The sequence below is a fragment of the Chiloscyllium plagiosum genome, unplaced genomic scaffold (genome assembly GCF_037043375.1).
Source record: "Chiloscyllium plagiosum isolate Xiang-an unplaced genomic scaffold, Cpla_swu_hap1 HiC_scaffold_22, whole genome shotgun sequence".
In the NCBI taxonomy this organism is placed as follows: domain Eukaryota; kingdom Metazoa; phylum Chordata; class Chondrichthyes; order Orectolobiformes; family Hemiscylliidae; genus Chiloscyllium; species Chiloscyllium plagiosum.
The window spans coordinates 17,201,636-17,215,415 of record NW_028270160.1 but is presented as its reverse complement, the minus strand read 5'-3'; the positions used below and the strand labels follow the sequence as shown (position 1 = coordinate 17,215,415).

The window sequence follows — 13,780 nt, the reverse complement described above, 5'->3', positions numbered from 1 at the left end:
AATAGCAAATAAGCCACAAATGTGTGGCCCGATTCAAAGACCACCATTGCAAGCAAATCTTTTCAGGAGCATATTTTTTTCTCTCGACACCACTGCAATAATTCCACAGAGGCCAGTATCCCGTCACCATATCACACTTTATTTACACATACATTGTGCTTGACACTGCTCCAGCTCCCTCAGAACCAGCTCTCAGAGTGAACAGAATCTCTGACTCTCCTGTTTATATCTGTCAGCCAGGGCTCACTAATTGGACCAGGTTAACAGCCCCAAACAGGGAACGCATATGCTATGAGAGCACCAGGCTGACCTCATTACAATTACTGCAGGGCTCATACATTTTAAATAGAGATTGGATGAAATTTATTCTCTCAGAGGATTGTGAGTCTTTGGAACTCTCTTCCTGAAAGTGTGAACAAAGCAGACTCATTGAATATTTTTAAGGCAGAGGTGGATATATTCTTGTTAAGCAAGAGGGCCAAAACATGATTGGGTTAAGTAGGAATGTGGTTCCGAGCTTATAATCAGATCAGCCATGGTCTGATAGAATGGCAGAGCAGGTGTAAGGGGCTGAATGACCTACTCCTTTTCCTGCTCCTAAAGTTAACCAAACTATCGTCATTAACTAAAGATTTGAGTAAGAGTCCCTTTGTGGGCTGCCAACTAATTTATCGTGAAGTTTACTTTCATTGCAGCCTTCATTTCAGGGAAGATGCTATATAAACATTTGCAGTGAGTCAGCTAAACAGTAATCTTGATTATGACGTTGTAATGGGGTGGGTCTGCTCTGGCTGATACTACCAGCTCCATTTAGAGACTTCGGTCAACTCGGTGATTTAGTCTCCATCGAGCCCATCTGTCACCTGAAGTGTGCAGATTGATCACGGACTGAGCTATGTCTACAAAAGCACTGGCAAAAGGTAAAAAAGTGAACGATTCTGCAAGTGTGCATGAGAGAGAGACTTTGATACGCGGTTTCTGTTTTTCAGTCAATCTGTCTTGTGAATGCAGGTCTCTCAGCACTTCTACCTTCTGTGCATATTTCTCAACTTCATTCTCTCCTTTTCTCCCTGTTGCTCAGTAAAATTTGATTGTGTACGTGTCAGCAAGTGTGCGTGTGTCTGTACGAGTATGTTTATAATTTGACCTTTGCTGAATTTCCTGTTTAACTGTGTCACTAACAGTCTGTGTGTGCCTGAGGCCCTCTTCATCTCTGGATGTCTGTGCTGATATCTGTATTTCTCACCGCACAGTCCTCTTGTCCTGTTTGTGTGTGTCTCACAGCTTCAGAGATTGGCCACAATTTTAACATGAGACGAGATGTCTAATTGCTGGGACTTAAAGTGAGACCAACCCTGCACTGGCAGAGGGTGAGATCTTGGCGCCAATCCAGGTGGCAACAGAAAATTTAGAATAGTGTCTGCCATCCCAGGGTTCATGTCGCATTATAGGTGACCCCACCACACTATTCACTCTCACACACACAGACACATACACAAACATTCTCTCACACAAACACACTCACACAATCTCTCTCATACACACAAACTCTCTCTCTCTCACACACACACACACACACATAAGCATATACTCCCTCACACTCACACAAACACACCCTCACACAGACCCTCTCTCATACATGCACACTCTCACTCACCCTCTCTTACTCACACTCACGTGCACTTTCTTAAGCACACACTCGCACACACTCACACACATGCTCTCACATACATATACTCCCTCACACTCACACACATCCACACACTCTCTCTCAAGAGCACACATGCGCATACACACACACTCGTTCTCTCTCTCCTTCCCACACACACACCCTTTCACACACACACACACTCTTTCTCTCTCTCTCTCTCTCTTTCCCACACATGCGCACACATTATAATTCCCTTTTGAAGTCTCTGTTGAATCTGCTTCCATAGTCCACCTGGGCAGTGGGTTCCAGATCACAGCAACTCACTGCTTCCATCCAGCCTCAATCGGCATTTGTTTATCACCAATGTCTGGTTGAAACTTTCTCTAATTTGATATCCCTACAGCCCTTTTAATCCCATGATTTCAATTTTGCTACCAGGTTAGCAACACCTTATCTAAAGTCAATATACACGTCAATTATACTACCCTCTTCCCCACTTTATCAAAGAACCTTATCGAGTTAGTCAAACATAGAAGTCCTTTCGCAATCACTGCATGTCACGGCATAATTGATTCCTTTTGTCAGTCTTTAAATTGTTTTATTGTCCCATAACTATGCACACTGTTGGTTTCACAAGATCTGGTCAATTGCTCTAGGGATATCAGTTTCCACACTATTTGTTGCACTGTCGCAGAAGGTTTGATGCCAACTCTCATTAATGTTCTCATGACTGATGATTGACTCCTCTTGCTTTGTAGGAAGCTCTGCACCAGGCCCTGTGCCTGAAGGAACAATTCGCCTGTACAGCATGCGATTCTGTCCATTTGCTCAGCGTGCCCGCCTGGTCTTGGAAGCCAAGAAAATCAAGTGAGACGGATATTTCTCAAAGTTCTGTCTGAGTCAGTGTCAGGTACCCTCCACAGTTTCGGCAGACCCAGTAATCCCGAGCCAGTCCTCAGCCAGATCTGCCCGTCTCCATGCCATCTTTGACTGTCCTAGCAAAAAGCAGCCATTTGGCTCCTCAAACCTGCTCCACCTTTTAACATGACCTAGGCTGATCTTCTGTCTCAACACCAGTTCCCCAAACCTTCCTAATCCTTCCTTTCTGGAGAGATCAAAGACCGGTTGATCTCAGCCTTATGAATTCCTACCTTGGAAGTAGGACCAGTCGGACTCCAAGTTGGGATACAGAAAACTCTAACCTCACACCTTTAATGCATTTTCTGAGCTGAGATGTCACCTATTTTAATACTGATAAAATCTTAAGTTTTCTCAGGGCTGTGACTTGAAAGAAATTCTAGGATTTACGTATTAATCAATCAAAACCCGCACCTCCATTCTAAGTGATTAAAGACTTAACAGCAATCTAGGGTGCATCACATCAGTTGCATGACACCACCTCCTCCACATCAAGCCTTAAATATATTCAACAATGCGGAATCCACAACCCTCTGAGGCCTAGAATTCTGAAGATGCACAACACTCCATGTGAAGACATTATTCTCCCTCTCTCACTGCTTTTCCTGACACTGTGATTCCGCAGTGAGGGGGAAACAGCCTCTCACTGTAACACGTGAAGCCCTTTCAAATTATTGTATGTGTCAATGGGATCACCTCCTATTCTTATACTTTTCAGCGAATATGGGCTCATTGACAGGCCCCTGTTTAATGGAGCAATCTCTGGGGCAGTGATCCTTTGAACAGCATTGTGTGTTCTGAACTAATCCAGACACAAAAAAGAACTTAGAAGGTTCATAAATGTTTGGTCCAGTTAGATGGTAAGTTACTGTTTAGTCCTTAAACAGAGAGTACCAGGATCCTGTTGTCCCCTGCAGTTTTGCAGCGGCAACTGTATTGAGAGGTTCTGATCGGACTGAAGGTTTTGACAATCCTGGAAGATGTCAGGGCCAGGGGTTAGAAGTTGAAAGGCACATGTAGGTCAGATATCAGGAAGAGGGCAGTTTTCACCAGGAGAGAGAGAATGGACAAGTGGAGACTTTGAAAGAGGAGAACATTGCTGGGGTCTTCTGAATGCATCTGTTGTGGAACTGGGCCAGAAGGTGGTGAGTAAGTTAAGGTACCTTTCTCTTAAAAAGCACAATCCTTTACTCATTGTACACACACCAACAATAATCCAAAATCCTCGCCTTGAATTTCTATAGCAGTTGTAACCTGGTTAAACATTCCAGGATACTTCACATGAGCATGATGAACAAACATTTGACATCTGTGACAGATGGCCCAAACCTCCCCAGCAAGGTAGATTTCAAACAATCTGTTAAGGAAGGAGAGAAGTGGAGAGACTTAGGGAGGTCATTCCAGAATTTAGGCTCCCGAAAGCTGAAGGCACAATAGGCATTGAAGAAATAATTAAAATTGAGGGTGGGTAAGAGGCCAGATTTGGAGACACATTGTACAGACATTTTGGAGGGTTGTAGAACTGTAAGAGGTTAAACAGATTGGGAAGGACATAGCCAGGGTCAGACTTGCAAACAGCAATGAAGATTTTAAATATGCAGTCAGCTTTGTTAAAAACTTAAGGATCATAGTTTTGTGGCATTATAATGAAGCTGATGAAACATTGCTGTTGTTATAAGCTCAAAATCACCAATTTTTCACTCGAAGGAGTGTGCACTAAGGTTTGTTCATATTGTTTTCCCAGCTGAAGGAGTCTTGTTTAATCTGAACACATTTTATTTGCATGACATACTAATTCCAGTTTGGCAGCTTTCTGATGATACTAAGATTTTAATCTAAACTCCATTCTGTTTCAGGTGTGAAATCATCAATGTCAATCTGATGAATAAGCCTGACTGGTTCCTGCAGAAGAATCCCCTTGGTATGGTGCCAACCTTGGAGACTTGCAAGAATGAGCTGGTCTATGATTCTCCAATCGTCTGCGAGTTCCTGGATGATATTTACCCTGCCAATCGGCTTCTGCCCACTGACCCCTACGAGAAGGCCAAGCAGAAAATGCTGCTGGAGCAGTTCAGTAAGGTGCACAGGGATAGATGTTTTTATCGGACTGAATGTGACTAGCTTAGCTTCTGGTCATGGGTGCAGCAGAGGGTGTGTAAAAACATCAACGGCCTTCCGCCAGCTCAAAGAATCATGCAGCTCAAATGCAGGCTATTTGACCCAATGTTCCTATGCAAGCCCTTCAAAAGAGCTATCTAATTAGGCTTACTCCCCCACTCAATCGCTGAACACATTAGTCTGTTGTAAACGAGTTAATAGGAATTTATTCCTGCGATTAACAGGAAGTTAATAATATTGCATCATGTGATTATCAGGAAGGCAGAAGGGGAACACAATGAACCTTGGTCTTTCTCCATCCAGCAATTCTTCCGGTTTCTTGGTGTTGGTTTCATTCCTTTTTGTTGCTTCAAAACTGGTCTGAACTCATTTGCAGGCCATTGGTTACAATATCCCCATCCTCAACCCACGGTTTACCACGGCCCAAACATATCATAGGGAATGTTCCAGAACCAGGGACCGGGAGGCTGCTGGGAAGGTACATTTCCCATTGAAATGAATGGGTTCGCTCCTATCCGCAGTTTTGGGCTTCCACTGTAGGTCTTGGAAAGTATCCCCCCTCGGCCACGGGGAGGTCGGGGGAGGGGACTACTGCATTCTAGGCTACGGGGAGACTGCTGTATCCTCAGCCAGGAGAAACAGCCTCTCAGTATATCTGCTGTCGAGCACGTTCAGAATCTCTGACGTTGCAATTGCCTCTCATTCTCCTAAACTCCAGGAAATATTGACCTTTTTTACTTAATCTCTCAACAAAGGGCAACTCCCTCATCCCAGGCACCAAGTTAGTGAATCTTCACTGTATCACCTCCAGTGCAAATATATCTTCCTTAATTACAGAGACAAAACTTGCATACTATATTTCTGATTTGTTCTCATTTGTTCTCATAAAAATCTTGTAAAGTTGTATTCTTTATCCCTGTACTTCACTCTCCTTGCTGTCAAGGTCAACTTACCATTGCCTTCCTGTCTGCTTGTTGCACCTGTATTCTAATGTTCTCTGTTTCTTGCATGAGCACATCCAAGTCTTTGAGCATCAACATTTACAAGTTACACAGGAAGATAGAACTATTACTGTGCAGAGGAAACCATTCAGCCCATCATGTCTGTGTCAGCTCTTAAATTAGCATCTTCATTAGTGCTATTCCCCTACCCTCTCCACAACCCTCCACATTGGTCCCTTTCATATATCAGTCCAACTCCCTTTTGAATTCCTCTACTGAACCTGCCTCCCCCACACTCTCAAGCAATGCATTCCAAACCCTAACCACCCACTGCATTGTTATAATCCCAGCAGATGGTCATACTGCTCAACTCAAATCTCAGAATGCAACTAGACTCGATAGATCACAAGTTTTATTTTTACAGTTGGTTACTATAACATTAGTCACTGAACATATTCACGAGATTGCCGGTGCTCTCTTAATACAAGAGTACAAAAGGAAAATAAAACTGATAACCCCATTTTTGTATATATGTAAGTCAATATGAAAAGAGTCACAACTTGGACAAAAAAAGTTAGCCTTTTTCCCAGCCAAATCCTTTTCCAGATAAATCCCAGTTAACTTAATCCCAGATAAATATAATTTCTATCTTAACTCTTTAACGTCTTACATAACCAACTCTTCCAGTGTTCCTTATTTACTGCTGAAACAATTTTAAGACCTCTTTTCTATTCTGATGACCTACATCTCATTGCAGTTCTGACACAATGAACACTTCTATAACTTGGAGAATTCAGAAAATTAAACCATTCTGTCAGGATGAAACCTCAACTTGATTCTTCGGAACTGAATTCAAACTAAACTAACAGTGTCCCCTGATCATTTAATTTCCTGCATCTCATCAATTCAACAGTGTAATCACTTCATCAATTAACTCCACCAACATCTGGCTAGTCGCATGCTTTCATAGAAATGACTTTAGGTCACTTTTCCAAATGACTTTCGGATTTCTTTTAAACAAGAAAACCCTCATAGAGCTGAAACCAAAATCAATTTTCCCTCAATATTTTAAAATTCCAAATTCTCAAATGATTATATTCTACACAGCTTTATCACTGCATGAAAAAAAATCATTTTTTATTATTTATTTTTAAAGTATATTTCATTTTTAAATTATTTCTAATTACTCTGTAATTTCCAAATCTTGCATCCCTCAATATCCTTGGTTACACCTTAGCTTTAGCTGTACCTTGTTAAATGTAAGTACATATGGCCTATTGAATACCTAGTCATTACCACATTTATACCCTGCTAGCAATTGAATCTCCTCCTCTTTCACTATAACCTAGTTCCCACGTTCAAGCCTGGATGTCGCTGTAGAAAGAGCACGCGGTGTCCACCAGCACCCTTGAGCTGTTCAGGGAGAGTTGGGCCCTGCAGAGAGTGGAGTGCTTTATTGCCCCCTTTAACTCTATTTTGATTTAACCCCTGCCCTCCCCTTCACGTTTTTTGATCACACAGCATTGCCCTTTGATGAGAAGGGCTTTGCTTGTCACTGGCTACTCGGGTGTTTCCTCTCTTCCTGGTGGTGGAAAAATATAAAGATTTACGCACTTGTTGTTCTTCACTGTTTGGCTGTTAGGCAGTAAGATAACCTAGTTCCCAGCAGAGAATTTGCTATTAGCTTACTCATTAAGCCTGCATCATTACACAATAACACATCTCTACTCAGTGTTCCTTTCCTATTTGTCAGCTGTATGCCTCAATGTTCCTCTGATCTCCCTGCCCCATTCTCCCTGAAGGTAAAGAAGGAAAGAAGAGTTTGAATTTATCCAAACCCTTTTATGACCTCAAGTGGTAACCATTCAGTTATGAAGAAAGATCACTGGGCCCAAAACGTTAACTCTGCTTTCTTTCCACAAATGTTTCCATATCTGCTGAGTTTCTCCAGCATTGTTGATTCAGGGGTACAAATTGTCAGGAAATTGGGGGAACAAAATGCCCCCTTCAACATAGTGCCACAGGTTCTTCTAGCATTCTTTAGAATTGCACCAGGCTTTCAGCCGAGACTTTGAGCTCAAATCTCTGGAAGAGACTCAAACAGATGAGCTTCTGTCTCAAAGATGAGCATGCAACCCATTGAGTCCCAGCTGACATGTCACACTTGTAGATGATGAGCATAAAATCTGCTTATGCTGTCAACACACAGCCACATGCAATTTGTGAAACTTTGTATTTTGACAGTGCTAGCGAACAACAGCGTATTACTGTCTGAACTATAATGCTAAGTGGTTTCTCTACATCTCTGTCTTTTCTGTGACCAGGTGATGGGTTACATGTACAGGATTCCAGTGGAAAAGAGAAAATCCATGGACACTTCCAAATTGGAGGAAGAACTTCAAGTTCAACTCAGCAACTTTGAACAGGTAAAGAGGGAGTTGGTGAAACCAGGAAGCAGAAGCTGAGATTTTCTGGATTATGATAGTGTTGGAACGTGGCACAGAACTCTGGATTTTCAAGTATTAACCTGGAATCGCTAACGTTCCCATGACCACAGTGAACAAAACACAGGTTCCCTGCTTGATTGTTCTTCTAACAAACAGCTGAGCCTGAAAATAATGCTGAACACCTCACTGTTAGAAATAGAGATAACAAAACAGACTTGCATTTGTATACTCCCTTTTATAACCTCAGGACATCCCGTAGTCAATGAAGTCCTATTGAAGCAGGATACAAAGCAGTGTCGAGTATGTGCATGGCAAGATCCCACTGACAGCACTGTGGTAAAGACCGAATAATCTTTTTCTGATGCTAATTGACTGTTAAATATTGGCATGAGGGGTGATGCCGTGGCAATGTTACTGAACTAGTCATATTGAACTGCAGACTAATGGTCTGAAGATATGGGTTCAAATCACCACCATAACAGGTGGTAAAGTTTGAATTCAATAAAATCTAGAATTAAAATGCCAGTCTAATGGCCACCGTGTAGTGACTGTTGATTGTTTTAAAGACCCATCTGGTTCATTAATGTGCTTTAGGGAAATAAATCTGCATCCTTACCTATATGTGACTCCAGACCTACACCAATATGGTCGACTCAGTTCAAGGAAAATTAGAGGTGACTAATAAATGCTGGCCCATATCTTATGGACAAATTTTTAAAAAGTAGTGATTAAAAATTCACTGGTCACATCCCCATTTTAATTTTCCGTACCTGAGTAGTTCTGGAGTTACACTTTCACCTGCACTATCCTGACTTCTGTTTTTTTGCAGAAATTGGCTGATTTGAAGACTTGCTTCTTTGGTGGTGACTCCGTGACAATGATTGACTACTGGCTGTGGCCCTGGTTTGAGCGCATGGATGCCCTTGGATTCAATAAGTGAGTCTGGGGGAGTAGAAAAAGTGTGTGTGGTTGACAGCGCAGGTCAGATACTGAACTTTCACTGCTGCAATGTGGGTCACATTCAAACCAAACTGACGGGATTAACTTTCCCCTTCTCAGGGATCCTCTGAGCAACATGAAGTTTAAGCACAAAGATCACTCTTTAGTTCATTGGCAGCAGGTCATTAAAAACATCAAAAGAAATTAAGGTTAAACTAGAAAAACAAGAGTTGGTTGAGGTCATCTTTTAACTAATTCTTCCTCCCCCCATGAGTCCTCCTTCTGGCAGAGATATCTTTTCCTCCAACAAGTATCTCTTCTTGGTGGTTCAAACTGCCATGCTTTGTGACCTCCCTCAGCATCGCCACCTGCTGTAGAAGCTTGCATTACAATGAAATGTCTTTGGAAAGTCATAGTCGAGTTTTAAGTGGTATTCGGCTGTCCTAATTGTTGATAGTAAATTGACAGTCTTCCTTTCAGATATCAATGGTTGCTGCTGTCACAGAGCATTGTTCAGAGGCAATATAGAGGGAGCTTCACTCTGTATCTAACCCCATGCTGTATTTGATGTGAGAGGGATAAAAGATGAGAATGGAAGTCCACAACAGGAGGAAGCCTACAAGCAGGAAGAGGATGAAGGAAGCCTCTCCCTTAAAGATTGAGCCAAGAATGACTTTCAGGTTTTGCTGACAGCATTTTCAGTGGTACGAGAGGTTCGGAACCTGTCAGTCCTGCCCCGCCTATTCCCTGATCTCTCAGGTCGGCAGCTACAGACATCAGTGTTCTAATTTCAAACGTATTCCTCAATGAGGCAAGAACAGTAAAAACAACTATAACCAAAATATTAGACCCATAGAGTTCCTATAGCAGGGTCCGGCGAGTGAGGAATGACTGTGCATTTATTACAGTACAAATTTACAGGCTTTTGTCAAACTCATTTGCTTCATCTGCAAAGCCAAATGGATGATCTGAGTGAGTCTAACAGAGAGTCAATAATGTCACCACTTACACAGTCAATGCTTTATATGACCTTTGATTATAAAGGTGCTTTAAGAACAGGAATGTACTGCACAACTTGTTTTGGAAATAGGACACAATGACTGATTGTCACACCCAGTTCAGAGTCCTACCACTTCATTAACATGTTCCAATTCCTAACATTTTTGCTTAATCTATGGCAAATAATTCATTTAATTTATAGATAATGAGCAGGAACCTGTGGTGATTAGAATGAGGTCAGCCAGGTGGTCCTCATGGAATAGGAGTTCCCTGAATGGGGCTGTCAACCTGATCCAATCAGGGAGTCCTGGATGACAGACATAAATAGGAGTGTCAGGGGCTTTGCTCACTCTAGGAGCTGGCTCTGTGCTAGCTGGGTTAGTGTCACATCCTATGCCCGTGTAAATAAAAGGTGACTTGGTGACGGGATATTGGCCTTCGTGGAGTTATTTCAGAACCAATACCTTCTAGTAACAGTGATCAATTAATATTGACTGCTGTAACTGGGTCACATCCCTCCATCAGCCAAATGGGAATGGTTACAGGGGCTCTCAGGAGATCAGCTGCTGCATTTCTTTTGATGTGGGACAAGCAATTTTAAAAAGGCAAAGTCAAGTGCCACACATGAGGGCGTCTGTTAATATTGATGTGGGATGATCCCTGCTGACACCTAGTCTGCAGGACTGAGTTCTGCTTTGAAGTTTCTGAAACCATGTCAGTGAGACGGTGAATTTCTGCCCACAGCGGATATTGCCAATTTTGTCCATCACCAGCTGGCTTCACCCTTTGCTTGCTGAGTGCTGACATCTTTGGAATGTTTGCCCCCAAAAGGGCTTCTTCACCAATGACTATGCTCTTTCTTGTAAAGTCAAGGCTGTGTTGCTGCAGCTAGTGAGGAATTAGTAACAGCTGCTATTGGGGTTGGAGTTGCCGGGTCAAAGGATTTAATTCGAGAGGTCTAAGATGATCAACCAAAAATACGAGATTATGGCCAGAGAGCAGAAAAAAACATCTTCAGACAGAGACAGTTAGGGAGACACACTCACAGGGTTAGAGGCAGAAACCATGCAACATCGAAGATTAGATCAATCAAAATAAATGGACATAAATAGTTATGGCAACGAGGAGATGTGAACTGAACTATTTATTCATGTGGAAAGTAAATGCTATCATGGACAGGATGGGTTGACTGGCCTCTCACTGTTATATGTTTTATGTTCCGCTGCAGTCTCTGATTAGTCAGAGTTCTGAGTGTAGGTCTTGTTCCTGGCAAGGGAACACTGGGGGAGGGGAGTATATAACAAAGTGAGAGTGGCTCTATTCAGCTGCGGGTTAACGGTTCTTATTTCTCACTGAATTTCTATTCCTGTTTCTGCAGGGTCCTGGAACAGATGCAGATGCTCAAGCGCTGGATGCAACTCATGCGGCAAGACGCTGTCACCAAGGCCTCTGGCTTTAGCACTGACATTTACAGAGAATTCTACGAGATGTACTTTCAGCATAACCCTGAGGCCTGTGACTACCATCTCTGAGAACAGTCGCCCCCCCCAATTAGATTGAGCAGAGTATACAAACATCTGCTCTCTGCTTCAGACAGCACATGGCAGGACATCAAGGGTCTGACAATAAACTGACCCAGGAGTCACACAAAATGTTCTCCCAGCTTCTGAATCAGTTCAACTTTGCATTATTCCTGGAGATAGGAAAAATTAAACTTGCAAAAGCCAGGAATAGGACTGAGAATACAGGGCCAGTAGGAGTTCGATTTCACCCAGTCTCTGACCTTTGCTCCCAATGTTGACAGGCCGCTCACACACAGAGAGTGTGCCCTAGCTTTATTTTTAGATTGTCCTCTGGAGAAATGAGTCCACACAACCAGAACTAGCTGCTGAATTTGCAAACACTGGTTTATTTTGGCTGCCTGCCTTTTACCGAGTAGCATCGGATTGGTTGATAGGCCAGAGATATTCAGCAAATTCCACCCCTTGGGATTTTTTTAAAAGAACACTTTCCTGTTTTTCTTTCGGTGTGACAAATATTCTTCTGCCTGTTTCATTGTGCTGGGCAGTCTGGGCCTGGCTAGAAATTTGTCTTTATGGTCCTCTCCCTTCCTTAAATGATCATGAATCCTCAAAACCTTGCTCTGGCATCAAGACACAAATATTCAGGGCTCCTTTTGCAACTTAGAGCTGTGCTCCTGTCTCCAAAGCACTCACAACTTTGCTAAACTGTGAAGCTCCTAGCAGTACTGGATATATCAATCTAGTTGTACACATTCTCGCTGAGATATCTGTTTCTATTTTGGACAGTCCAACTTCCTGTTTCACTCTGGTTGATTTCAACCCTACCCTCAGACCGTTTGCGTTGTCACCTTTCCCTATTTGAACACACATTCCCAATGACCCGCTCCCATTCGTATTGCCCATTCTGTGGAAGAATTGTGTGACTCTAATGAAGCTCATACCCCGATGTCACTGCTGCTCAACGTCTTGATGAAAATTGCAGACAGAATAAAAGATGTTGTAAAGAGATTTCTGTGGGATTGTTTTCTTGGTGGGCGCGAGATTCTCTGATGAGGTTATGGATCGGGGACTGTAAGACCAGCCAGAGGAGGGATTATCACCCAGTTATCTTCAATCCTTTAGCACCACTGAGATCTGTGTGCTTCCGGTTAGGGTGGGCTGGTTTACTCCACATGGGCCAAGCACAAGGGGTTGGAGGGGATGAATTTACTGGGTCATTCAGATTCATGTAAGTGCCGAGCTGTAACAGGCGCAGGCCAGAGCTGGGTGCTGGATGATCAAGTACATGGGGTTCCACTAGCGGGCAGACTAGGGCTCCTTACCCAAAGTGGCTGAGAGTTCTCTTGAGGTAAGGCTAAAACCCAGTGAGAGGTGGAGAGTCCTGGCTCCCCACTGTCCCATCTTCTACCACCACCAGATCCCCCTCGCCCAAGCTCGGACAAAGAAGGGAAGCCTGTGGCCTGATAGGCCTCACCACTGGAAACAGTCTCTGAGGTGAGATATAGTCAGGCCTGGAACGTGCATCCTCAGGAGGGACTGATCATTGTCAGCGATCCCTGAAAAGTGGCAACTGTAAGTTTAGATGCCATTACATGTCAAGAGGTAATAGCCTGTAACTGAACTAAGGACACCCTGGGCCGGTCAGCCTACTGGTACCAACAAGCCAGTTGATGACTCGATTATTACTGACCCTCCAACAATGCAGCTCTCCCTCAGTACTCACCCTATGATAATGCAACTCTCCCTCAGTACTGACTGTCTGACAGCAGCACTCGTTCATTGTTGACCCTCCAACAGTGTGGCACTCCCTCAATACTGACCTACTGACAGTGCAGCTTTCCTTCAGTACTGACCCTCCGACAGTGCATCACTCCCTCAGTAGTGACCCTCCGACAGTGCAGCACCCCCTCAGTACTGACCCTCCGACAGTGTAATGCTCCCTCAGTTCTGACTCTCTGACGGTGCAACAATCCCTCAATGCTGATCCTCTGACACTGCGGCACTCCCTCAGTGCTCACTGTCCAACAGTCCGGTACTCTCTCGGTATTGACCTTCCTACAATTCAGCACTCCCTCAATGCCAACCCTCCAACAGTGTAGCGCTGCCTCAGTGCTGACCCGCCAACAGTGTAGCACTCCCTCAGTACTCATCCTCTGACAGTACAGCAGCAATTTCATGATCTAAGTTAATGACTGAATGTCTGATTGGCTGTCAATGAGGACCAGGAAAAAGTGAGGACTGCAG

General features: G+C 43.4%; 1 protein-coding gene across 1 annotated transcript; it reads left to right on the top strand.

Moving 5' to 3' along the window:
- The first annotated feature begins 782 nt into the window (after nt 1–782).
- LOC122561263 (glutathione S-transferase omega-1-like) lies at nt 783–12,544 on the top strand. The gene is made up of 6 exons (XM_043712893.2): nt 783–920; nt 2,410–2,518; nt 4,426–4,648; nt 7,953–8,054; nt 8,905–9,011; nt 11,392–12,544. Exons 1-6 carry the CDS (start codon nt 896–898, stop codon nt 11,543–11,545), a joined length of 720 nt encoding a protein of 239 aa, XP_043568828.1. The 5' UTR covers nt 783–895; the 3' UTR covers nt 11,546–12,544.
- Nucleotides 12,545–13,780: the final 1,236 nt, after the last annotated feature.

Excerpts from the sequence above, each read along its gene's own strand:
- LOC122561263 (XM_043712893.2), top strand. The coding sequence starts at position 896 with ATGTCTACAAAAGCACTGGCAAAAG. Across the intron at positions 4,649-7,952 it reads TGCTGGAGCAGTTCAGTAAG|GTGATGGGTTACATGTACAG; the intron begins GTGCACAGGGAT and ends TTCTGTGACCAG. Across the intron at positions 9,012-11,391 it reads GATGCCCTTGGATTCAATAA|GGTCCTGGAACAGATGCAGA; the intron begins GTGAGTCTGGGG and ends CTGTTTCTGCAG.